This window comes from Fulmarus glacialis, unplaced genomic scaffold (assembly GCF_000690835.1).
Source record: "Fulmarus glacialis isolate BGI_N327 unplaced genomic scaffold, ASM69083v1 scaffold3969, whole genome shotgun sequence".
NCBI lineage: Eukaryota > Metazoa > Chordata > Aves > Procellariiformes > Procellariidae > Fulmarus > Fulmarus glacialis.
The window spans coordinates 27,469-51,636 of NW_009233707.1; the positions used below are offsets into that span (position 1 = coordinate 27,469).

Genomic DNA, 24,168 nt, shown 5'->3' on the forward strand with positions numbered 1-24,168 from the left:
GAGCAGCCAAACGTATAGGCACTGCTGGGCATAGGAGCCAAGCACATGTCTGGAGGAGCCCGACCCCAGGGGGAAGGTGCTGATGCCTTACGTGTCGGAGGAAGCAGTGGCTGACCCGCAGCGGGTGGTTGCAGCAGCTCTCGAGCTCTCGCAGGAAGTACTGGCTGTGGAAGTCGTAGAGTTTCTCCAGGTTCCCAAAAATGACACTGCGCTTCCCACGCAGGTCCTGGGGGAGGTCGAGGCGCTCCATCTCAGGGAAGTAGCTATCGATGATGTAGCAAAGCGACCTCACGTATTCCCGCTCCGTGGTTACCATCTCATCAATGATGTGCCGCAGCTTGCTGCAATAGGAAACACTCAGCCTTGAAGGGACCCAGACTGCAGCAGGGCTGCAGCAGTCTAAGGGTGCCTGCAAAGCACTAGACTATCCCTAGAGAAGCTCTCCCTAAGACCCAACACGGAGATGGGATGATCCCTTAGCACCATCCAAGCTCAGATTCAGAACTGCCTGTGGTAGCTCTGACCTCGAGCACTGACAAAGCTCGTGGCTGATCCAAGGGACTCTGTCAGCTTTTCTGTTCAGGAAGGGTGAGCCCCAGGTTGGCTGTGGTCCTGACCCAGCCTCAGCAGGAGACAGACCCCTGGGCCCAGCCAGTCCCTGCTCTGTACACAACAGGCTGCTGCGCAAACGGCTGTGCTCTTAAAACAACAAGGACAGCAGAAGTCATGATAACTTCTGTGAAGAAGAGTCAGCCTGACGCAGCCTGATGACTAGATGCACTAGGGAGCAACGTTAACCCTGGGAGAACACAAGCTGTGGACCCAGGTCCTGTTGGGCTTGTCCCGGTAAAAATGAGAGTGGAAACAAACCTCGTATCACTTCATCAGCAAACAGCAGTTCCTAGCACGGGTTGCTCCACACGTCTCTGAAAGGATCGCTCTTAGGTACTCAAGGTTTCCACTGCGAGGCAGTGCAGCACCAAACATAACTACTCCAACGTGTGCCTGCCTTCCCTGCCTCTCAGCTTTCGCCCAAGCCAACTCCTCTGGCTGTTCAGAAGACCGAACAGCGGGACTGCCTCAGCGCCCACGGGCAGGAGGGCTGCTGCATTGCTCCCTTGAGAAGCAAAGCAGTTAGCCTCCTCTCTGCTGGTGTTCATCCCCTCCCATGAGCTGTCCATGCTAGGATATCAGAGGCCCCTTCCGGAAGATTTCACTGTCCCCAGCCATCTCACCCAGAGCAGAGGCAGTGGAGGAGCTCTGTGGTCCCCCTGCATCCAGCACTCATTTCTTATCTCTGTCACCAATTTTTTTAAAAAAAAAAAAAAAAAAAAATCTTTTCCAGTGAGAGCAGCTGAAAGACCTGCCTGGTGACCCCCTTTCAAGAACAGCTTGCATCCCTGGGCTCTCCATATCCTAGGCACGTTGCAGTATGACAACAAAGTTAAGTTGAGATCCTCAAGGACAGAGAAGGAAAAGAAGAGAACAAAAGCCAGCTGTTGGTCACCCATGGTCACCCAAACAGAGATCTCGGCCCCAAAGGGCAAATACAAACACCCTCTTACCTGTGAAGCTGCCGTCACAGGGTACTGGAAGTGTCTCCCTACCACTCTGGGTACAGCACCCCCCAAAAGTGTGCAGGACAATGCACTATGCTTCTGCTCTCCCACTGCACCTGTGCCACTGGTTTGCTAGGTCCCTGAATACTATGTTTCGGCAAACCCTCGTCCTCCAATGCCAGCAATGTTCAGAGACTCCCGCTCCTGCCTGGGAACTGCTCTCTCCCCTCTTAGGGAGGAACCATGCTGTGGGGGAAGAGCAACAGATCCCATTTCCCTGCCTCCCCCCAGAAGCAGGTGCCAGGCGACGTGGGGACATCCCTGTGGGCCCGCTCAGCGCCACACACGCGTGTGCAGGGAAGCTGGAGCTACATCTCCATCTGTCTGCCCTGTACCATCACCAAAGTAACTGTCACTGCAGAGCTCTTCATGTCTTTGCTGGCTGCCTTTTCACCACCCTGAGGACCGGAGCACCGAGTGTCACAGCCACTTACCTGCCCCAGCTCTTGGCTTCTGACACGGAGATGCAGCCCCTCTGTCCCTCCAGCAGGCAGTCCGCAGCCCAGCTGTGAGAAGCTTGCTGCCGCAGCGCAAAAGTCCTGTCCACCAGCTCAGTGCTGCTCACCTCCAGCCCCTTAATAAAGACGCCGGTGTTGCCGTATCTGGCCGGCTCGCTCAGCGTCCTCTGGCAGCCTGACCACAGGCTCTCACCGCAGGGGAGGTCAAAGCTTTGGGCCTTCCGGAGCATCCTCCTGGGAGGTGGCTTCCCAGAAGCTGGAGTGGAGGTGCAGGATGGCTTCACCTCCAGGGTTTCTAATATGCTCTCCAAGTTTGGCTTTTCTTCAGGCAGCTTTGGAGACTTGGAGGCCCCGCTGGCAAAAGAAACTCTGCTCGAGTGAGGACCAGGGCTGAGAGCAGCTTGGCAGGCAAATTCTTCCCCAGCACCGACATCGCCAGGGCAGCTCAGAGAGGGCGAGGGAGCTTTCTCCTTAGTCCACCCCAGAGAGCAGCTGGGCCTGTTGTAGCAGTGGGACGCACTGTAAGTCCTGTCCCAGTGGGACCCGGAGGTGGCCCCCTCGGAGTGCCTCCGGTGGGACAGACCACCAGCCTCGCTGCCAGCCCAGGGCTGCTCCCCCGCAGCTGGTTTGCGGTCTGACAGCAGAGACCTCCTTGTTCTCAAGGCTGCTTCAAGTTTCTTTTCAAAAACCAGCTTGGTCTCCTGGCATTTGGACCATGCAAATTTCCACTGCTTGAGTCCCTTTGTCGCTCTTCAGCTCACAGGCCAGCTCCTTCATCTCCTGGAACCGGGCATCGCTGATGTCCGGGTGCTGCCCCTTGTAACTCTCCAGGCACTTGATCACACCTGCACAGTGTTCGGCGGAGCTGCAGTCCTCCATGCTGATGCAGGCAAGGTGTCGCATCCCTTCCAAGGCCCACTCGTACGCCTGCAGAGAGCAAGAACAAAAGGCAACAGCCAGTCAGGGGGATTCGGGAAAGAATAACCCTAATTCGGTGCCTAAAGCGCAAGACAAGAGAAACGATCAGTGTGTGACCACCACAGTTCCTCGAGTGTGAGAGGAGGGGGGGCTGCTATTGTCAATGAGGCTTAACAATTCAGCAAAACAAACAGCTCCTTATGAAGAGGGCTTCAGCTGTGCTGGCTGCTCTGCCACAGCTCCACCTCCCCGCCAGGTCCCTGTGACGCTGGGCACCCATGCTGCTGGGCACGCTTGTCTTCTCTGGGCAGGGGGGCCCAGGGGAAGCTGTTGCCAAGACTTCAGGAATTCACACCTCAATGTGGCCCTGCTCAGTATAAAACCTGGAACTCTCCCTCCTCCTTTGCCCAGCCATTCTCACCACTATTCACGCAGGATGAGGTCGAGGGGGCATCGGTAAGCTGCAGGGAATGGGATTGCTGCTCCCCATGCCGTTTCCCCAGAGCTGACGGCACGCAGAGGCCTGGAGCTTGATCAGAGCTGGGCTCTGTGGATCACCCCGGGTGCTCTAACCCGTCTTTGCAGCATGTAGGAATCCGAGACCGTGCAAGCCCAGTTGCAGCTTGTGCATCTTCCGCGCCTGCTGGCACCTGCGTGGTATGCTGTGCCCTGCCTACCTGCCTGGCTCTGCTTGCTGCTGCACTACATGCTTGTGCTGGTTAGTCGAATACCAAGCTCAGCAGGTTACTTCTAATGCTCCAGGAATGCTGGAAGCAGTTTCATGGGGCTTAACTCTAGCAGCGGTGCATACGCTGGCCTTGCTAAAACAGCTCTGCTGTACCAGTCAAACAAGAGGAGCGGGACAAAACGTGGTCCAATGTGACAGGCACAAGAGTGCCTTACCACCATCGCAGGAAAGGGGCTAATGAAGCACCATGCACTCAGACCTGTCTGTCACCGATAAAAATGAGAGGAAAAAGGCAAACATCTGAATTGGTCAGGCTCAAAAGCCACTACTTTCTCAATAAAGCAGGGATGATGACAAGGTTTAACTATAGAGTGGATAAGATGTGACCAGCTGCCATAGGCCTTGCCAGGGAACTTTACTGCTCATCAGTGAAAACACAGACTTATTTGTTAAAATCAGATGCACAACGCAGGGAAAATGTCCAGGACAGGCCTGCCTGGCATCTTCCACCAACTGCCCAAGACCAGTGGATGCGCAGAAACACCACAGGCTGCCCTTGAAGTGAGACAGACCATCTCTAGCCCTTGAAGTGACCACCCTTAGACCATTTTCCACCTGCTGACCAGCCTTACTGTGACAGCCTTCACTCAGAGAGCTTACAGCACTTATTTTTATGCAGAATAGAGCCTTAGACACCAAGAAAATCCATCCAAGCTTTATGCAGACATGGAGCAGACACTGCATCCCCATCAGGGACATTGTGGTCAAACAGATCAGGTGTCAGGCTCACTCTCTGTTGGTGACAGAGGCAGGCAGGGCAGGAGGTGCTTCATTCACACGGTGCCTACCCCCTGGAAGGGGACGGCGATGAGAGCCAAGCGCTGCTGTTTGTACGAGAGCTGAATGCCAGCACATGAGGGGTAGGCTGCAGACTGAGCAGAGTCACTCCAGGCACAGATGCCACAGGAGCTCCCACAGCCGTCCACACTGCTCTTTTGAGCTGCAGCTGCACAGCGTGCGTGCAGCCAGCCCCATTACTCATGAGGAGCAAGGAGCTGCTTCAGAAGCACCAGCAGCTGCTCAGGGAAAACGCTTCTCAAACAGCCCCACGCAACCGCAGCACAGGACAATCAAAAGAGCAGCAGCCCCCTCTCCTCCCGTCACCTTGCCTAGCGCAGCAACAGGCCCCTGACCTGCCTCTCTCTTGATCCAGGCTTTATGCTCTAGACTTGCCCACTGCTGGGGGCTGGGAGGGGCGTGCAGAGGACATGACAGACCCTGGTGAGAATCTGCATTTATCCGTGATGCAGCGGGTTTTTTATTCCCTGAAGGCAGAAGCACATCAAGGTGAAACGCTGCGTGCAGCAGAGCCCAGCAGATCCGCACAGCAGTGACAGATGGCTTATTTTGTTGTGTTTTTTTGAGCTGCTCCCTCCAGCTGTACGCAAACCAACACCAGCCCCTACCAGCTCTGCCCTCAGCAAGGGCTGGCCGTCAGCGTGGGCTAAGGGCACATCTCACCTTTCTGGCTGTGGAGGTTAATGGGTGATCCTGACTGAAGGCTGCATGCTGGCTCCCTTTCACTCACCGATGGGAAAAGCTGAACTCAAAAAGCACACAGGGCTCTGAAAGAGGGTGCTGAGAGCAACGTGCAGGAGCAATGTGCAGCCTGGCCTTTACAGCAATGAGTCAGGAAGACAGCTGCCCTGTGAAGGCCTTCTCTGAGGCTGGGGACCTCACTTCCATGCACAGACGGGAGAGAGAGAGAAAAGAGGCTTCTTTTATTTCTAGAAAAGTCTGCAGATCAGCATGGGGCCACAGCAAGGAGGAATCAGGGCTGCAAACCACACAGGGAGGCAGCCTCGCCACCTCTCATCTTCATATGGTATCTGTCTGTTCTTGGCGAGGACTCCACGGACTGCACAGAAATGACTCTAAATCTCGATGGCATTTCTCCCATCCCCAGAGCCTGTCGCAGGCCAGTGAATAGCTCAGCTTTGTTCCCTGCACAATGGGAGCAGCCCTCCACACCCTGCAGCTTGCTTGGTAACATGCTAAGTGGCCACCAAAGCTTTCTCCGGTCACATCATCCGCTTCAACTGCCCCTTTTAGCATGTGAAAGGGCAGCCCCCTCCGATGACCAAGTGTGCCCAGGCACCCAGGAGGGAACACCCTCATGCAGGCAGGGGTATTGCCATCATCTGTGTCCAGGTAAGGTTACAAACCACACTCAGCCAAGCCCTCCAGCCGTGGGGCTTTTGGGGAACAGGCAGCCCTACAGCTTCTCTGCAAATCTGCCAGAGCTGCTCGTATATAAGAGGAGGCACCTGTATGCAGGGAAGCTGAATCTTCCCAACCATGTCTGGAACCAGGCAGGAAGGAGCCTGTACCTCGGCTTTTGATCCTTACAGACAAGTCGTTACTGAAACTCTCAATTACAGGATTAAAGACAAACGTGCTTCCTGCATACACAGGGCTGACCTATCCAGCAGCTGCGTGAGGAGTCAGCAACAGGTTGGTCCTGCCAGGCTGCCCGGAGGAAGCAGGGGCTCTCAGCAACCTGCCATGCTGTAAGGAAGAGCCAGGGACTTCACTGGAGCACGGTGCAACCCCCAAGCCCATCCCCCTGTGTTGGTCCCAGCTCATTTCACCACGGGCAAGGCTTGCAGTGCATCGAGGACAGAAGCTCCTGGAGTCTGTTGTCTTTGGCACCACTGAAGTGCCATCTGCAAATACAGGCCAACAGAAGCTGCTCGGCCCTGGCTCAGGGCACATAGCAGCACTGCACAGAAAGCCTTCCAGGGGTCCCAGATTCTCACCTGAGCCAGAACTCAGATATTACATCTCCCCAACCCAAACCTATCACAAACCCACCAGATTCCTCTCATACTCAAGGTCCAGTGATCTCTAAGCCACCTTCTGGGTAGCCAAGACAGGAGACAGATACTGTGCATCTGCAGACACATGCCAGAAGGGGCAATTTCAAGGGGGCCTGCCTTTGTCCAAACCTTCTCTTTCACCTCTTCCTGTGGAGAGACAAAGATTATAACTGTATTTTTCGTGTCACATAGGAAACTGGGTGTTTGAATAGGCAGAGGTAGGCGGATCACAAACCCTCTAACTTTCTGCAGAAGAAAAATGCACCTAGGTGGGTGACTAACTGCTGCAAGAAGGTTTCCTTCTGAATCTGAAGTGACTGCACAGGGGAGCTAAGACGGGGCGATGAAAAGCCAAGACTAATCCTGGCAGCAGCAACAATACAGGCAGGGATGCGATACAGCTGCAGGTATGACGACTGAAGCACAGCAACAAGACAGACCAAGTCCCCCATCCTTCTGCGGCGATGTCCCAGGACTGCAAGCCCCCCACTCCCTTGCTTTCTACAACACCGAGAGGGGGAAGCAGCACAACAGCTGGGAACATTGCCACGGAGAGTGAAAAAGAAAGCAACATAATCAAACAAGCCCTGATCCAGCTTGTGTGCAGCTCCTGTATGCAAGCTGTGCTCCACTCTGTTTGTTAGTAAGACACAACTAATCACATGTCTTTGTGGCAAGAAACAACCGCACAAATCCCCTATTTAACAAGACCTCCTCTCACCACCTCTGTGTTCACTCTAAGTGCCCTTAACTTCAGCTGTGAGTTTGGAGAGCAAGATGAGGTTGGCTTGCAGCAAAGGAGACAGAACTGGTGCAGCCAGAAAAGGTCAAAGCATCACAGGTACTGTTGTGAACTGAGCCAAGCGCTTCCCAACAGCTATACATGGTGCCACGTAGGCACTGACTCCCACAGCTGCCCTGCTCTGCCAGCAGCCCAAGGTCTTGGCACTGAACCCTGCAGAGCTGAGACGCCGGTCGCAGCACTCGCAGCACAAGAGTAAAGAGTGACAGGGCACTTACCAGAAGACAAGTCCAAAGTAAATGCTGCTCTCTTGCATAAAAATGCCTGCTCCCAGGTCTGTTCCTCTCATTACAGATGCTCATTTGGGCTTATTCCCTTTAAAGTCCAACACGGCTTTAGGCTGCTTTGAGAACTGACTCCTGCTCACACCCCTGATATGTCACTTGTCACAGGCTGCTGCACGCACACTATTAGCAGGGACCTGTGGCTGGAGACTGCCTTGTATGCTGACAGTTCAGAAGGACCACAATTAAAAAGTCATTTTACATCAACATACACTGAAAGCAAAATTACCCAGGCTAAAACCTTACTGTCGCAAGAGCTGTCAGCTGGCAAACAGTGACAAGCCTGTTTCTCTGCTAACTCGGAGACCAAGTAGCTGTAGCAGAAAGCGGTCGGCTCACCACTCGCTTGGATCTGCTTCGGGCTTTCCTCAGGCTCCCACCCACTGATACTAATAGCACCCATGAAGGAAGGAGCAGGAAAAGAACAAGACTTCAGGACCTGCAGATGTCCCCCTGGCAAGTCAATTAATCGGTTAAAAATAGACCTCATCCTACCTTCCCATCTGTACAGAGGGGGTCCATATCCTGGCTGCGCCCAGCTCTGTGCTGTACATTACCATCCCCTATGGCCGGACTGAGGCAGGGCCACTGCTTCAGTGCATCATCTCAGCTCCGGCTATTCACAAGCAAATGCTGCTAGCCTAAATACCAGATTGAGGAGCCCTGGTAACCGGAGACAAGGCGGAGGGGGAAGGGGCCGCGCTTCACATGAGAACTACTGAAGTGTGTGGAGAACACCCCGACTGGGCGCAGGCCAGATCCCCTTTCTTTCACAGGGCAAAAAACAGGGAGAGAAAACATGCCAACCGACCCCAAATTCAAGCAAAATTCAAAGCAAGCCACCACCCGACACACAAGAGGTTTGGAGAAAACAGTGATCCCTCCTAGACACTGTGATGCTTTTCCCACATCTCTAAAAGCCAAAGCCCCTGCTCACTTTGCAGCTCTGCAAGCAGGCAGCTGCACTTGGAGGTACAAGAAACCATGTAATTTCAGAGCATAAGCGTTTCAGCAAAGCCACCGAGTTAGAAGTAATCTCCTCTCTACGCAGAGGTTCACTGTTACTCTCTTCCCCACTCTGTAGCATTCGACTTTTCCAAACTGCATTTGAAGCCCTGCCTGGGATTCATTAGCAGCAGAAACCAAATTAATCAAAACCATGTCCTACATGGGATGTAGTTGGTAAAAGCTCAGCTTTACAGCAAGAAAAGGACTCACCCTCTTGAAATAAAAAGCTAAACCATTTCTGATTTGCTGTGTAGCTCACGGTGCCTCCCCTCCCCTCTCCAAAGGAGGAGAGACCACTAAAATCACCAGTTTGCCTAAAACTAGCTGCTAAGGAAAACAAACTTTAAATCCTGTATTTGCATTTCTGCCTGTTACCAAGTGCTAGATGCTGTACAGACACTGCGGGAGGGCAAAGGATGACACAAGTGCTGACTACAAACTCCTTGGATTTAAGAATAAGGCAGAAAAACAGGTGGATACCCACAGCTGAGCAAGAAAGAAGAACAAGGGGTCAGGGAAGCAACACTGGTCAGGGTTGGTCTGGGCACGCCACAGCCCAAGCACCATCAAAGGGCACTCGTTAGAGTAACGTGCTTGGAAATCCTTTTGCAGCAGCACTCTGGGTGAACACGAACAGAGCTCAAAAATCCCTTCGTTTCCCCTCTGGGCAGCCAGGCTTGACAAGTCCAGGAGAGTCTAATTACAGGAGAATATAATTGGATAAAATAGGATTGCACATGATTTCTGCTCTCTTGACGACAGCACGAGGACCCAAAGGGCAAATGTGGCTCGTTATGCTGGAGTCCGCGTGCAGGACGCGTGCTTGCCCTTCTTTTCTCTAACTGCTGCAACTGCCAAGCAACACCTAGGGTAGCTCCATTAGGAACAGGCTGACTCAACTGATGAATCACAACAAGCCATAATAATCCCTACTTCGGTACAATTCAGAGCTTCCATAGAGCAGCTTGTGCCAGTTTCATTATGTATCTATATACAGACACACAGGTATGTATATATAACATACATATGTATATATTTATATGTGTATGTATGTATATGTATAAAATTACTCCCTAGGAAGCTGGGCAGCAAGTGTCTGAGATTTGCCCTCCCCACAGCTTCCACTGCTCTGCAGGTGCAGAAAACCTCCCAACAGCCAACGATGTGCAATTTTCCCTCAGTTTTTCCTTTTTGCTCCGCAGTCACTCATGACTTTGCATCCTTGGGTAGATTCTGCACTGATTTTTCTCCCCCCTGTTTTCCTGTCCTACCAACGGGATTTTCTCAACATTTAAAAGCTCTTGAGTCCAGAGGACCAGGGACTGAGTTTCCTCCCAGTAAAATCAGAACCTTTTGTTTGCCTTTGCTGCAAAACCAGCCTTCTCACGTTTGAGGCACTGCCCATCTTTTCATCAGCTTTGTGCACTCATTGCAAAGCTTTGCTTGTCAATGAAATTCTGCTCACAATCCCTTCTTACCAGAATAAGAGCAGATGCTGTTTCTCTGCCTCGGTGAATATTATCCTCCCTCCTTTCTGATGCTTCACCAGTTACAAAACCAAACATGCATGCTGAAATCTGCTTTGGCCACTGTCCTTCTCTCTGGCTGCCCCTAACAACTGGGATCTGGTGACTGGTCCTTCACTTGCCTACAGCCTACACCAGTCACTACAGAGTCCTGAAACCATCTAAAGATTGAAAGAAGTTACACAGCTGAGTGTAACTCACTGATGGCTGAGAAAACAGAAGGCATGAAGGAGTGAGGGTGTGTATTTGTGGATGTACGACCAGTGCCTAGAGGAGGAGGAAGAAAAGGGCAGCATGTTTTCAAGCTTCTTTTAGTGAAGGGGAGAACTCCCTCTTCGGAGAGCACCAAGAGCCTCACGTTACCAGTCAGATTCAAGACACAGCGAGATGCATGAGTCACTGAAGCTGGCCACTTGCACAACAGCAACAAATCACCCTGTTCAGAGACTGATGGCACCTCCACAGGTTTTTTTGCATGCTTCGCTTTTACATCTGTCTCGACAGCCACATCATTACGCTGTACAAATATCCTGCTGTAATAGTACACCGCAGGCCAGTGAGGACAGACTGGACTGTAGTAGGTGTCTCCCATCTGCTCTGCGCTGGCTCCCTTCTAATGAGGTCCTCCATGCCAGCTGGGGATTGCGAAACTTCCAGTATGCCCTTGGGCCTGGATGGGGGAGTGCGGATGCTTTCTCTGTAGTCTTCAATTCACATCCTTTCCCCTGTGACAAATAAAGCCAAACTCTGCTTAATTACTCGATGACGTGCTGGGATCTCTCTGCACTGCGTTGTGGGCGCTTGTGCCTTGGGAGGTGTGGAGCTGAAACCGAACCCAGACACCAGTGCATCTGTTGGGCCTCCCTTCTTCAGCGTAGCTGACGAGGCTAGAAACAGCTCCCCGGTTTAAGAGCACACCAAGATGTATTCATAGGATGCGAGCCCCTGTGAAGCAGCCGAAGGAGCCTGGTCAGAGGCAGCGGGTGCTCGGGAGAACCCTGTCCATATGTCCAGGGCTTTCATATGCAGATGGGAGCCATTGTGGGCTTCAGCCCCATCTGTACACCGAGGGGAGCTTCATGTCCAGATTGCTTGAACAGATCTATTTAACTCCCGTGACTAAAGGGAATTCCAGCCTCCAGGAGGATCCAAACATCCAGATGGATGCCAGCACACAAACATTCAGAAAACCTGTCACCCTGCGCAGCTCCTGTCCCAAGATCAGAGTGAAAAAAGTACCCAAACCCAACATTTTGCATGCATGCACAAGCCTGGGGTCAGCTGAGGAAAGATCTCTGCTAGCATCAGATCAAGTGCAACGCGTTCCCCTTGCAGCTCAGCTGCAACGCGAGCTGGGAAATCCCTAAACTTGCTGGGAGGAAATGCTGCTTCCCTGCCATGAGTGACTGGCTACCAGTGTCACGACCCTGCAGGAGATCTGATTCCACCTGACTTGGAGAAGGGGAGTCCCAAACTTTCAGACAACTGTCAGTTTATGCTTATGAACAGCCAAGGACACCAAGGAATGTTTGCACAGAGGTGCTCTGACAATCAAGGCAGCAGATGCTTTCAGCACATCAAGCATTGCCCCCCTGCATACACAGCAGTGGCAGAACATGTTGGCACTCCTGGGATCAGGGAAGGCAGCTGAGGGGTGAGCAGCCTACATCCCAAAAAGATGCTGTGCACTGGCTGACTCCTCCAGCCTCTTCTTCTTCTGCTGTGCCCTCCAGTGAGGGGGAGGATTCAGCCAGCACAGGAGGAAGGAGAAGGACCCCACACAGACAGATCAAGGCTTTGTCCCCCTGCACATGCCACAAACACATCACACAGACCTCACACTGCCCTAAAGCAGAGCCTGAGGTGCTGGGGGAGGTGCTCAAAAGCATCTCAACCCAAGAACCCCTCACCTTCAACTGCAAATTGTGCTTGGATTTAGCACATGAAAAACCCTAATTAATTCACTGCTGCCCTGTAACACTGACAGCCAACCTCATGCACCAGTCTCACACCCGTGTTGTGCAACCAGAAAGGAGCACTGAGTGCTGGTGCTAACTACCATTTAGCATTCACCTACTGTAACAGAGCTTGTGGGAGCTAGCGGCACTGCTGTGATGCCAATTTGGCAATAAAGTCATTGATGAAACACAGGAGAAAATAGCCTGGGCACCAGTAGATCCAGCAGTGACTTACTGAAGAATTCATAAAACAGAACAGTTTCCAAATCACTAATTTTGCAAGACAGAAAAACAAGGGGGAGCTGTAAGCTGTAGCAGATCAGATTTAAATGGTCAGGATTTCTTATTTGTGCAAGAGGGCTATCTCAAACTCCAAGGCAAAGCAGAAACTTTCTGATACATGAATACCTTTTGATGGGAAAGTAAACATTAGAGGCTTATTAACCTTGCAAGAAGACTTCTCCAGCAAAAACCTGGAGGGAAGGAGAAGGGAAAGATTTCACACATTAACCTTGCACGAACTCTGCCAGCGGATCGATTTTCCAACCTCGAGGCTCATTCCCCCAACTGCTTCAGGCTGCGCATGAAAAAGGACACCCCTGAAATGGGAGAGCAAATCAGACTAGATGTCTGTCTAGGGGCACGACTTTACAAGCGTAATTGAGGAAGGAGGGAGAGAAGAGGGAAAAAAAATCAGACAATGCTGAAGCCAGACAACACTGGCTTTCCCCTAAAACAGTTTCACAGCATCAGGAAGGCACGGTATCCATTCCTCCGTTGTGCCACTCGGATCTTCCTTCACCATCTTCAGTACTTGCACCAGTAACCAGATGAAAGCTGTTATTTGAGAATTTCATGCAGCCCGTCCCCAGAAAAGTAAAGCCAGTTTGCGTAGAGGTAGAGAGAGAACAGCGCGTGTGAAGCCTCTCCCAGAGACTTTATTATAAGGCACAGCAAAAACCTCATTTGCGCAGAGGTGCTGGGGGGCAAAGCCATGTTCTGACCTGCACAGGACTGCTAGCAAGAGACAAGCATCGTGGCACGGCGACCTGCATCTCTGTTCATAGTAAGTACGCTTCAGTAAGGACATATCAAATGCCTCTTTTTCCACTTAGGTGCTAAGTTCTACTCTCCAAATCGCCTCCAAGCACACTCCCAGAGCAGGGAATCATAACGCCCTTTCAGTAAAATTAAGTCTCAACCTGGGCCAAACAGCCCAAGATAGAAAAAAAAAAAAAAATCACACTTTTGGGTCCCAGCTACTGGGATCCTTTCCAGCTTCCCACGGACCAGCATTCACAAATCCTTCTTTCCTCATCAAAGGCTAAGCAAAAAGAAACATCAATAATTTATTGCCTGAAGGGGACTTGATTTTTTTTTTCCCCTCAAAACTGTTATCTGCGACATTATATCTGGTACATCAGAAACCAAGCCCAGCAGAAAACAAGATATCAGCAGGTCACTGTTCTGAATCTTTGGGGAGAAGTGGGAGGTAATGACATCTGCAGAAGTCAGCTAATTTATCATGCTCTGGATTTCTGCTGTCTAAGACCAGATCTATCTCTCAGAGCTGGGAACACTGTGCCAGCAGGTCTCAGTCGCTCACGGGACAGAAGCGCAGCAAACCTTGGAGCAGTCAAAGAAAGCAGCCCCCTCTTGTGCTGTCCACAACCTTCAACAGAAGTCCGGGCAGATCAAAAGGTACCACTTGCCCTGTGCATACATCCAGCTAGTCTGGAGGCATGCAATCCCAGCAACAACTTCTGGCTGCAGTTAAATTATGCCCACTGAAATGATCATGCAATAACCTCTAATAAAGAGAAAGAGGGACAGGCACCGCTGTGTTACAGACAGCGCAACCCTGGGATTCGGAGGGACCATGCAAAGATGCACACAGCCCACGGGGCTCCGTCTGAGCGCACAAAAGACTCACACAAAGCACTCTGATTCATGCTGGATGCATACAGACGCGCACAAGCAACCGAGTGAAAAGCCTTCTCTACATTGTTTGCAAACAATCTCAATACAACTCACACGTCAGCCGGGGCGCCGGACACTTGGTACTTACAAGAGGGTTTGCTGTGTCTGTCTGCTGCTGGAGTCAGGACGGGTGTATTCGACTGAGAGGGAAGGTGCATGGAGATGTGCAGAGAGGCTCTCCTGCCAGCGCGGCCTGGATGGATGGGAAGAAGGGCCCCAGCCCTTCTTTGGGCCCCAGAGGCAGCAACACTTGTTCAGGGGATGGAGCGCAAAAAGGCTGGCATTCCTACAGCAGCAAGGACAATGGGGAGGGATGAGGAGGCGCTGCCATAATCAAATGCAGTCCAGCTGGCCCTCCCCCAGGAAGGGCAGGCACCTCCTTCACTTGCCAAAGGCTTTGTTTTCTAAGCCACAAAGAACAAAGTGGCTGAGGAGGAGAGAGAGAGGAGGAGGAGAGCGGAGGAGAACCCGCCGTGGGGGTAGATCCACACGTGAGCGCAGGTAACCCACTCTCTGAAAGATGTCAACACAGATGGAGAGGGGTTGGGCAACACTCTGCCCCCTCCAAGCAGAGCTCAGAAACAGCAGCTCCTTGCACGCAACAGAAAGAAGCTGGGGATGCCTGGAGATGGCTACTGAGAAACCAGAATCAGCACAGGCTGATGGCCAGGGGTCCTTTGAGGGGTGGCAGACAGAGACCACCACTGAAGGAACGGCTCATGGAGAAGAGCCCAAAGAAATCCCAACAACGGAAACACCAGCATTTCTTGACCAGCCTCACCCCAACAATCCTGAGCACTGGGACTCTGAATGGCTTTCCTTGGAAAGCAAATGCAAGGCAAGGTCCCAAGCTGCAACAGGCTCCCAGGCCACAGCAGAGCAATGCCCACACTTTCCCTGAGCACCAAAAGAGGCAGCATCTTGCACAACACCCGGACAAGCAGGAAAAAGCCCCTGGGGCTGCCTCAGGCCATCCTGTAATGATACAGGCAGTTCAGCTGTGAGGCTCTGGGCCCCACACCACCACACAGCTGCAGGGTATGCAGGTGCTGAACTGGTGTGATGGGACTCTGCCCTTTCCGGATGGGTCAGTGCTTTCTTCTAACAGAGTGACTTTTGCCAGCAAGCATCATGCACCTTCGCTACTGACCTTCTGCAGGACTGGTTGTCATCCCAGGGCTGGCAGAGACCATGCTGTGTGCTCTCGCTCATTAGACATGCCACGGCAAGTTAAGTAGCTGCAGTCCTGACAGGGCACACAGCTCTGACGTGGGCCCATTTCAAGCCTCTGGTCCAGACAGCTGGGCACTTTGCTTATGGTAAAGTCAAGAGCATGCAGAGACCTGGGATATAAGAGTGACCTGGGAAATAATTTCACCCAAAGAAAGCTTGAGAAAGGAAAAAATGTGAAGGCTAACAAGGTAAGCAAGGAGAGGTAGACTTGCTCTAGCTCCTCCTGGTAATGTGCCTACGGCCGTGTTACTGTGAAGCCAGGATAGCAGTGAGAGTGAAGGGTACTGGCGACCGCCCTTGCAGGCACCCCAGAAAAAAGCAGACATGAGTGCTTTTGGTACAACATACACACCCTTGCTTGCTCAGCTTCCCAGTTCTCCCCCAAAGCACCGTGTGGTGCCAGATCCCATCACAGCCTTGGAATTGAGTAAACAAGGGACAGCAGCCAGACAAGGCTTGAAGCCACAGGAAGATGGCAGGTCACCGAGTATGCCCGCACTGGGTCTGTGGTACTGAAAAACAATCCTCCACCCGCAGTCAGAGATGGGGAAGGCAGCTTCCTTCACCGCTCCTCCTGCCTCAGCCCAGCCACCGTCCAGCCCTTGTCAGGCACCAAGAGCTCCTGCCACAAAGGAAGCGGGGACAAATGGAAACATCCAGCTTGGCACCAGTCATGGCTTTGGGGAGGGAACCCTGCCAGCCCATGTGCAAACTCCATGCGGTCTGGCCCAGCTCAGCCTGCCTCATCGCAGGGAGCTCTGACAGACCATCAGGAACTGCCGAGCAGTGAAAAAACAGTACGGCATCTTGATGGACCATATGGGGTCATGCTGTCCTGTCCCATGGCCTGTCCAGCAGCCACAGTCAGCGCCCTACGAAGCACTTGTCCACCACATGCAGAAGGGCCAGCGGAACGGACCCTCCCTAGTAGGCGGCGAGGTGCGTGAGGGATGAATACCATGATCCCGGTGGTGGGTGCTCCACTCCCTTGGCACGTGCTGAGATGTTTGGAGAGATCTGAGCTTGCCAGCTCATTACCATAGTGTACATTGCTTACACATCCTCAGGCTCCTTCCCCAAATCCTGGGGTCTGGCACACTGCAGGCTCTTTACAAGAAGGAAAATGAAGGACATTGCTTAGTTTAGACTCCTGCTGTTGATATCCCCTCAGATATTAGGGAAGAGAGAAGGGAGTTAGGCAAGGCACTGACAAGATCACTGCAGTCAGGTCAAAGCAGCTCAGCATCAGAAGAGCGTGAAATCAGTTTAGATAAAATCTGCTTTCCCCCCACCTCCCAGACCACACCACTGACTTTGCTTTGGGAAGGCAGAAAGCATTCTGGAGATCAAGATCAAAATAAGCACTGAAAGAACTTTCATGCTGCGCAGCGATTTCTGCACTCATCCTACAGCTGCAAGATGTATCCCCTCCACTCCCCTGGTTTCAGTTGGCCACCGGTTCACAATACACACGTGTTGTATTTACAACACCAGCATTGTTTATAGTTCTACTGAAACCAGTGAGATCAAAATCCTCTTCCCTCACTAAGCAAGATACCTCTCCTCCGCACCAAAGCGGCACGCAAACACCCTGTGCCGCTATCATTCAGCTTTCACTGGGGCTGTGCAGCATGAAAGGCACAACCAGGAGGGATGATGCTGCTGCCGCCACCAAGGACTGCATCCCCCAGTTGTCATCCACCAAAAAGAAGCTGTATGAGCAGTGCTATGAAGCCCTAAGAAAAGAAATGGTCCGTCTTTGGGGTCTGTGTAACATTTGTGCCCTTGGGAATGGCCCAGGCTTTGAAAGGCTTTGAAGCTGTGGAAGAACACCCATTGCTGTTGAGTCACGTCTGACTACCCTGGCAGCCCAAGAGCTAGTACCGCAATGTAGTTTCCATGCCTGAACGGAGAACGGAGGAGCCATCATGTGCCACAGTCCACATCTGTGCTCCAGGGATCTCAAACTTTGGCTGGGTAGGTTCATATAGGACTGTCGTTTGGCTTGGCCACAGACTTGCCAAGATGCCAAGCAACACCTGGCACCTTTGTGTGCCTCAGTTTATCAGAAGAAATACGACAACGACCATGCTTGCCAGGATCCCCCATGATGGCAACGGACGTTCAGGGACCAGAGCAGGCCCTGAACGTCTGTGCTCAATGAGCAGAGCACAGGTTCTTGCCATTCTCCTACGGCACAGAAGGCACTTTTCACTGGGGAAAAAAATAATTACACATTCCCACAGCAAGAGGGTCCCCTACCTGCACAGCAAACTGCATAGACGAGCTAGAGCAGACCTGCAGAGCATCACCAAACTCACTCAATCCTCACATGTCCTGACAGCAGTGTTCTGGGCTGCCTTTTCCACTTTCCTCCCTCGCACAGGATGCTTCTCGATGTTTTCATGTTTAGCTGAATTTCCTCCCCCCCTCCCTGAGCACTTCTGGGCTGCCAAGGCAGTTCAGAGACAGCAACTAAGTGGCACCTACATCTGGTACAGCTTAACTTCTAGCGTCTATTCTTTCTGGAATTTGAGAACTTCAATACCCAATGTTTGTACAAGTGTGGAATAAATGGAGCACAGACTCCCTGGCCTTCTGCGCTTGCCAAAGCCGTATTTTCAAATGCACTTAGAAAATCCTACTGTTTATTCATCTGCAACTTTAGAAATTAAAGGACACCAAATCCAACTGCAGGTCTGCTGAATGGGTGCATTTGCATTAAACCAAACCGGTGAGAAGGCCAGGCACTCAGCACAGTCACCACACGCATTCTCTCCTCTTGCTTCCCAGATGCCTGGGCCAACCCAGCCCCCTTGGGCCCCTCAGCCACACTGCCCAGCACCCCGTTCTCGTGCTCCGTTTCCTTACACAGGCCTCCACAAGAGAGGGGCTGGGCTATATTTAGCACTGAATAGCAGGGTCCTACTCCTGATGTGTCAACAGGTTGAATTTACCAGCGTGTAAGGATACCAACTGAACAAAACGCAGGCAGCCTACCCTGGCCTGGCGGCCAAGACTGGACACAAGCAGCCAATCTTTTGGCCCTTGGTGTCCAAGCCAGCACTGCCATGATTCTTCTGTCCACTGCAGCCACGAGAGGGGCCTACAAGCTATAGCTCAGACGGCAGAAGACGTCTATTCTTAACAGAGGCAGACATTTTCTTGAATGCACACCCACCCCTTCTTTCACAGACCCACTTGAAAAAAGTCACTGCAGACACACAAGTGTGAAGTGGCTTTTGCAGATCATAGATCTGGCTCCTTGTTGGTGCACACACTACATTTCATATCTTTCATAAACAGCCAAGCTCTGGACTGAGTCCGAGGAGGCTTTTTACACCCTCCTCCATGCAGCAGATGCCTTCTCTTACCTTGTCAAAGAATTCATACAGCCTGACCGTCTCACAGATTCGATGCCTGTTTTCATCTAGTTGAGTACAGAACTCTTCCAGTTGATCTTTATAGGTCTGCAGCTTCACCCTGTAAGAATGTACATCCACAGAGGAAAAGTCTTCCCATCGATCTGTCTTCTTTAGTGCTTCCTGCCCTCTTCTGCAATATTCCTGAAAGCAAAATGCAATCGTGTATGAGGATAGAGACCTGACATGGACAGTAGATAGTCTTCAAGGTCATTAACAGCTAGGACTAATTAGACTGTTTTTTAAGGTTCAAATCACATGAGCAGGTGTGTACTTGTTTACAGCAGAATTCTGGAGAGTCCTGACCTCTGTTATGATTTACATGAGCCACTCAGCAGCTTGTAAAGGCCTACATAGTAAGGCCACAGATCAATTAGGATCAAAAAAGACAATGTTACAAGCACATCAAGGGATTTAAAAAAAAAAAAAAAAAAAATCCATCTTCCATCACAGTAGTTGTTTTCCTCAAGACTGGCAAATACCATCTATTGAGGGGTTGAGCTGGTGGCTTTGTCTACAAGAGGAGAGCAGAGAAACCAAGTAGTGTAAAGGAACGACAGACACCTTGGTGATGAACCCTCTACCAATGCCATCTTAGCATCATGGGTTTGGCTGAGCACGTACGAGGCACATATGCTGCCAGCTCAGACTCTGGAGAATATGTTTTTCCAATCAGACAACACTTACACTGGCAATAAGATCAAACTCCCTGAACTGCTTCTGCGCTTGAAGCAGCATCTCCAAAGAATCATCCAGGTTGATCGTTTCCTTTAGCCGTTTTCTGCCAACATTCTCGATCCAACTGCTGACCTAGGAGAAAAGGGAAAAGCTTCACTATTAGTCACTCTGTGCTACTCAAGGTAGGCCTTTATGTGGAAAGAGCAAGGAACAGCTCTCATAACGCTCGTCATTTCATTACTGGAAAGAATGTGCATGTACACTTCTCCCCCCCCATCCTGGCATTTCAGCCTGAGCCTCCTGCTAGGAGTTTTTCCACTTCAGGTTACTGAGTAATTGCAAAGCTCTGCTATTGCTCACTAGCCTTAGGCATAAACAGGGCAAGTAGCTGCTTGGGCTCTGTTTCGGGTGAGCCATGGTCTAATGCAAGCCCTGCAACCTGCAGGCTGGCCTGATATTCCTATTATTGTTACCCCCAAGTGGGATAAAATCTCCCTGCTACCAGATTTCCTACACCACTTCCCTTTTCTGACCAGCAGGACACGAACTACGTCAGTGTGAACATACTGATGGATTCTCCCCATCTGCAATGTTTCACAGTTCTCTGGGACTCTCAGCTACTGGTTTTCTAAAGGCAGTTCGCCACAAAGCCGTGCAGTAACTGCACGTTCCTCAACAGAGCCCAGCCACTGCCGCAGTTATAAGCCTATATCCTCAAACATGGGTAGAGAACTGACTAACAAGAGTGTCCTAAAAGTAAAGCAGACACAGGAGACAAGGCAGGATAACACAGCATCTCCATCAACAGTTGGTTTTAAAAACAGGCTAGTAAACTTGTCTGCAATGCTTCAGGCATAGCTGTACCTGAGGGAAGGGACAGACTAAATGTTTCCTAATGCCCACACATCCTGTCTTCCTGTATCATCTAAATCCATATCCCAACTCAACCCCACAGTCAAGGACAAACTCCTAGTCTTCTGGACTGAGAGAGGGTCCGCGCCCATGAAACAAGCCCACCGGCAAGAGGAGGAGATGGGGGTGGGCTCCCAGGTTGTGACCCATACTGCAAAGGGGAACACTGCTGCTGCCTAGAGCTCCTAGGCAGGCTTAAAAGCAGGAGCAGCTGCTGCCAGCAATGCTGCCATCATCTGCAAGCAAAGTAAGTTGGGAGCAGTCAGTTTTTTTCAATTCAATCAAAAAAAGTTCAGCTTAAGGCAGGGACAGGTTGCAGAGCCCGCCTTCTTGTCTTTTTTCATTTCTCTATAGTATTAAGAACCTGTGTGTTTAAGGGAGTCTTTACTAGGTTCTTGCATCACACTTCTTGTCCTGAACACATAGTGCAGGGCGCCCGAGTGTCTACCTCTAAATGGGAGGTCATTAAAACTCTTGGATCCAGCTTGGCCTTTGAAAACAACACGTAGGCTACAGCCTCCTCTGCAAATCCAGTTCTCTCCAGAGGAGAGCCCAGAATCCTAGAAGAGCAATGGTGAAACTGGTCCTAGTACTGATCTTCAAGGATGCAGGTTCCTAAGGCGAGCTCCAAACAGCACACAACCTTTCACCCACACAGGGTAATAAGTGATACAAAATACTTCTCATTGGTGATGAGTTACAGCAAAGGAGACTATGCGACTCCATAATTTCAAGGTAGAGTTCAGGTTTAAGGAGCACATCTGGGATCTGCAACACTGAAAGGAACTGACCAGATCTTGTAGGACACTCAGACAGCCTGAGCTACTTTATGACTTTTTAAGGTTCTCTATCTACACAACTACAGGTTTCAAAGGTCCTTCTGAAAAGCAGTGCCTGTTTGCTTCAGTTATCCCACAGCTGTAAAGAGTTTCGATGAGCACCACATGAAGGGGAATTTTAAGCTCCCACAGAAGTGCAGGGGGGTGGGGGGGTCGAGCATGGCTCTTGGGCTAAGGACAAGAGGCTGTTCCCCTCCCTGGAGGCTGAATATAGGGCTGCACCCAGAGGCAAAAGGAGCGTGCCTGGGGCTGCACCCAGAGGGGAAGGAATGTGCCTGGGGCTTATCAGATAGCAGGGACCTGAGCACTGCACAGGAATCTAAACAGAGTGCAAAAAGGGCAGCTAGTATGGCGTACGCGATGTGTGGCTCATTCAGCAGCAGGATGTAAGCAAACCCTGAAGGATATACAGCCCAGAGGGGACACGCGGACTCATCATCAGCTTGTTGCCATTGCTCTGCTGCTTCTCGAGGTGGAGCATGAAGAATGGCTCCTCAACAGTCTTGCTGGGGGGGTGCTTTTGCTGACCTTTGTGAAAAGACACCCCACCTCCAAGTGTACTGCCAACCAACGAGCCACTACACTGTGGTCTTTAGGTATGGAAAAACATCACAGATGTTTATGGAGTTTGACTGATCCACACCTAGAGAGCAGCCAGGAGACTTTTACTTGGCATCAAGAGATACCAGGCAAACAGTGGCTTGGTTCTCAGCACATCTGAAAACGTATCCCAAATTCTAATGTTCAGTTGTTCGGGTGTTCTTTTTAAGGGTCTACAGGCATCATTCTATACCTTCACACAAGAGATCAACAGGCCCAGTACCTGCTGTAGGATGTACAGTCAGAGGGTGGCAGCAGGCAGTCACTGGAACTGACAAACAGGCCTTACCTCCTTAAAACATTCTTCTACTTTCTCGAACTCCATCACCAGCTCCAGTTCCTGGATGCGTTTGTTCGACAGCATCACCAGTCGGTGAACGCCCTCATCAACTCGATTATAAAGCACACTGGCAGCATCAAGTGCGTCTCTGGAAGGGGACACAAGTCTGGTCAGGGGTTTTGCATTAGGTCCTTCCCCCAGCACTTCATGCAAACACGACCTGGCTAACAGCGGTGCTTTGGTCATCCTCCCCATGGGACCCGTAATGGCCATTTCCCTATGGAGAACAGAAGGAGAATAATGCTGCTCCCTGCACGTTCCCGTGATTCACCACTCTCTGATCCCAATGCGGACAACCTGGCTGGAAGGACAAGAGCGTCTCCTCCCAGCCAGACTCCTTGCAAAACTTAGTGTACTTGTCACACTTTCAGGTAGGATACTCAGCTTTTCATAAACACAGATTATTGCATCAGTGGGCTTTCACAAAACGCAGGCTCAGGCAGTCTCAGTGTCTAAAACCACCATTTGAATTTAATTTAAATAAGTAAATAAGCAATCACTAGGAAGCAAATCTTTCCTAAACAAAAACAACAACAATATAAAGCACTTGATGCCCCAGTCAGTCTCAGGAATTTCCATCAGGCAAACAAATATGCAAAGCGTACAGCACCCCAGAGCCAAGAGAAATCAGATTTTACAATGTTGTGCTGGAAAGATTCAAAGACAGAGCTCCCCATCTTCCACAGGCAGCTGTGCTGACCAAAGCCCAACAGGCAATACCAGGCGGCACTCTCCTTGCCAGCCTGGCCACAGCAGAAGTTAACCTCCTCCGGGCACAGGCAGGAATGGAGGGGTTCAGCCTGGAGCCCAGTGCCCTTGGATGCTGCAGTCACGGACTGAGCACACCATTTAATCCTGACACGATGATGAATATTAGCAGGTTCCTTTCAGATGTGTGCAGCACCTCTCCAGCACAGGTTTGACCAAATTAGAGCCAGGATTTAGAACAGCATTCAAGCTTATTCTTTCTTTGTGTCCCTGAACTTCTCATATTTCTTCTGCTTCTGGATTTCCCCTCCTTTTACAAGTATGGACTCAACAGACACCTTCAACAAAAATACTACAGCCTTCTTCAGCGGTGCTCTACACCAGCATGTTTAGCTGCCTGAGCATCTCCTGACTCACCCTAAACCAGCTTTCGTTCTCCAATTGTCTTACAACCTTCTGGCTTATGAGAGCATGGCTTTTTCATCATATTATTAAAATTATCCAAAGCACTTGTGAAATAGATAGCTAATAAACTCTGAAAGCTTTGCTAATGGAAATTCATAGAAGCCATTCAGCGTTCACGTTTATTTCTGTCTTAGGTTATAGGCATCTTGAACCTATGAAATGCAACTGAATATAAGCATTTAGTGGCAACCACCCTGTAGTTTTTAGATAGTACTTAATTGACATGAAGTAGTACAATAGGTCTGGACAACTAGCTCTGCATAGCAGAAATCCACAGGATTTTTCCATTCAGAATTCCACCCAGTGTGCAACAGCCAACTTCTCAAACCTCAGGCTCTTAGATACTTTTGTTTTTCCTCTTCAAAATGCCATTAGACTGAATGAATTTCTCCAAAGTGCAGCCAAAAAAACCCGATTTGTTTCTGGACTAAGATCAGTGCTACTGCAGTGCAGAGGAGACAGGTTCTCTACAGAGAATCTGCAAGCTTCAATGGAAAGATCCGAGCTGTAATGCTGCTCCCGCATTTCCCGAAACCACCATAAAAAAAACAGTGATGATATGAGCCTCTAATCCTTTCCCAGGGACGGACCTAGGTCCAACCCAGGAGACTTGCAGCAGCAGAGCCATAACCACTGTCCAAGCTGAGCTCTGGAAAGCATGCTTACAGAGCAGGTTGTGAAGGCCAGCTCCTGTCAGCAGCACTGACAGAGCTAGGACAGCTAATGAGAAACAGTTCGGAAGATCGCTGGAAGTTGTATTTGGCAACAACATTAATACTGTTGGGTTTTGTGCAGCAGAGCATATCTGTCAGGTCCTAGTTTCTGAATAAGGCTCCAGCATACTGATGGCC

General features: G+C 50.8%; 1 protein-coding gene across 1 annotated transcript in view; it reads right to left on the reverse strand.

The window, feature by feature from the left end:
• PLEKHG4 (pleckstrin homology domain containing, family G (with RhoGef domain) member 4) overlaps positions 1–24,168 on the reverse strand; it is a gene marked incomplete at its 5' end in the record, with an annotated part of 63,170 nt that overhangs the window by 5,279 nt on the left and 33,723 nt on the right. The window contains 6 exon segments of the mRNA XM_009585391.1: positions 92–341; positions 2,054–2,811; positions 2,813–3,004; positions 18,728–18,919; positions 19,463–19,585; positions 22,094–22,232. Coding sequence (XP_009583686.1) covers positions 92–341; positions 2,054–2,811; positions 2,813–3,004; positions 18,728–18,919; positions 19,463–19,585; positions 22,094–22,232 — 1,654 coding nt within the window.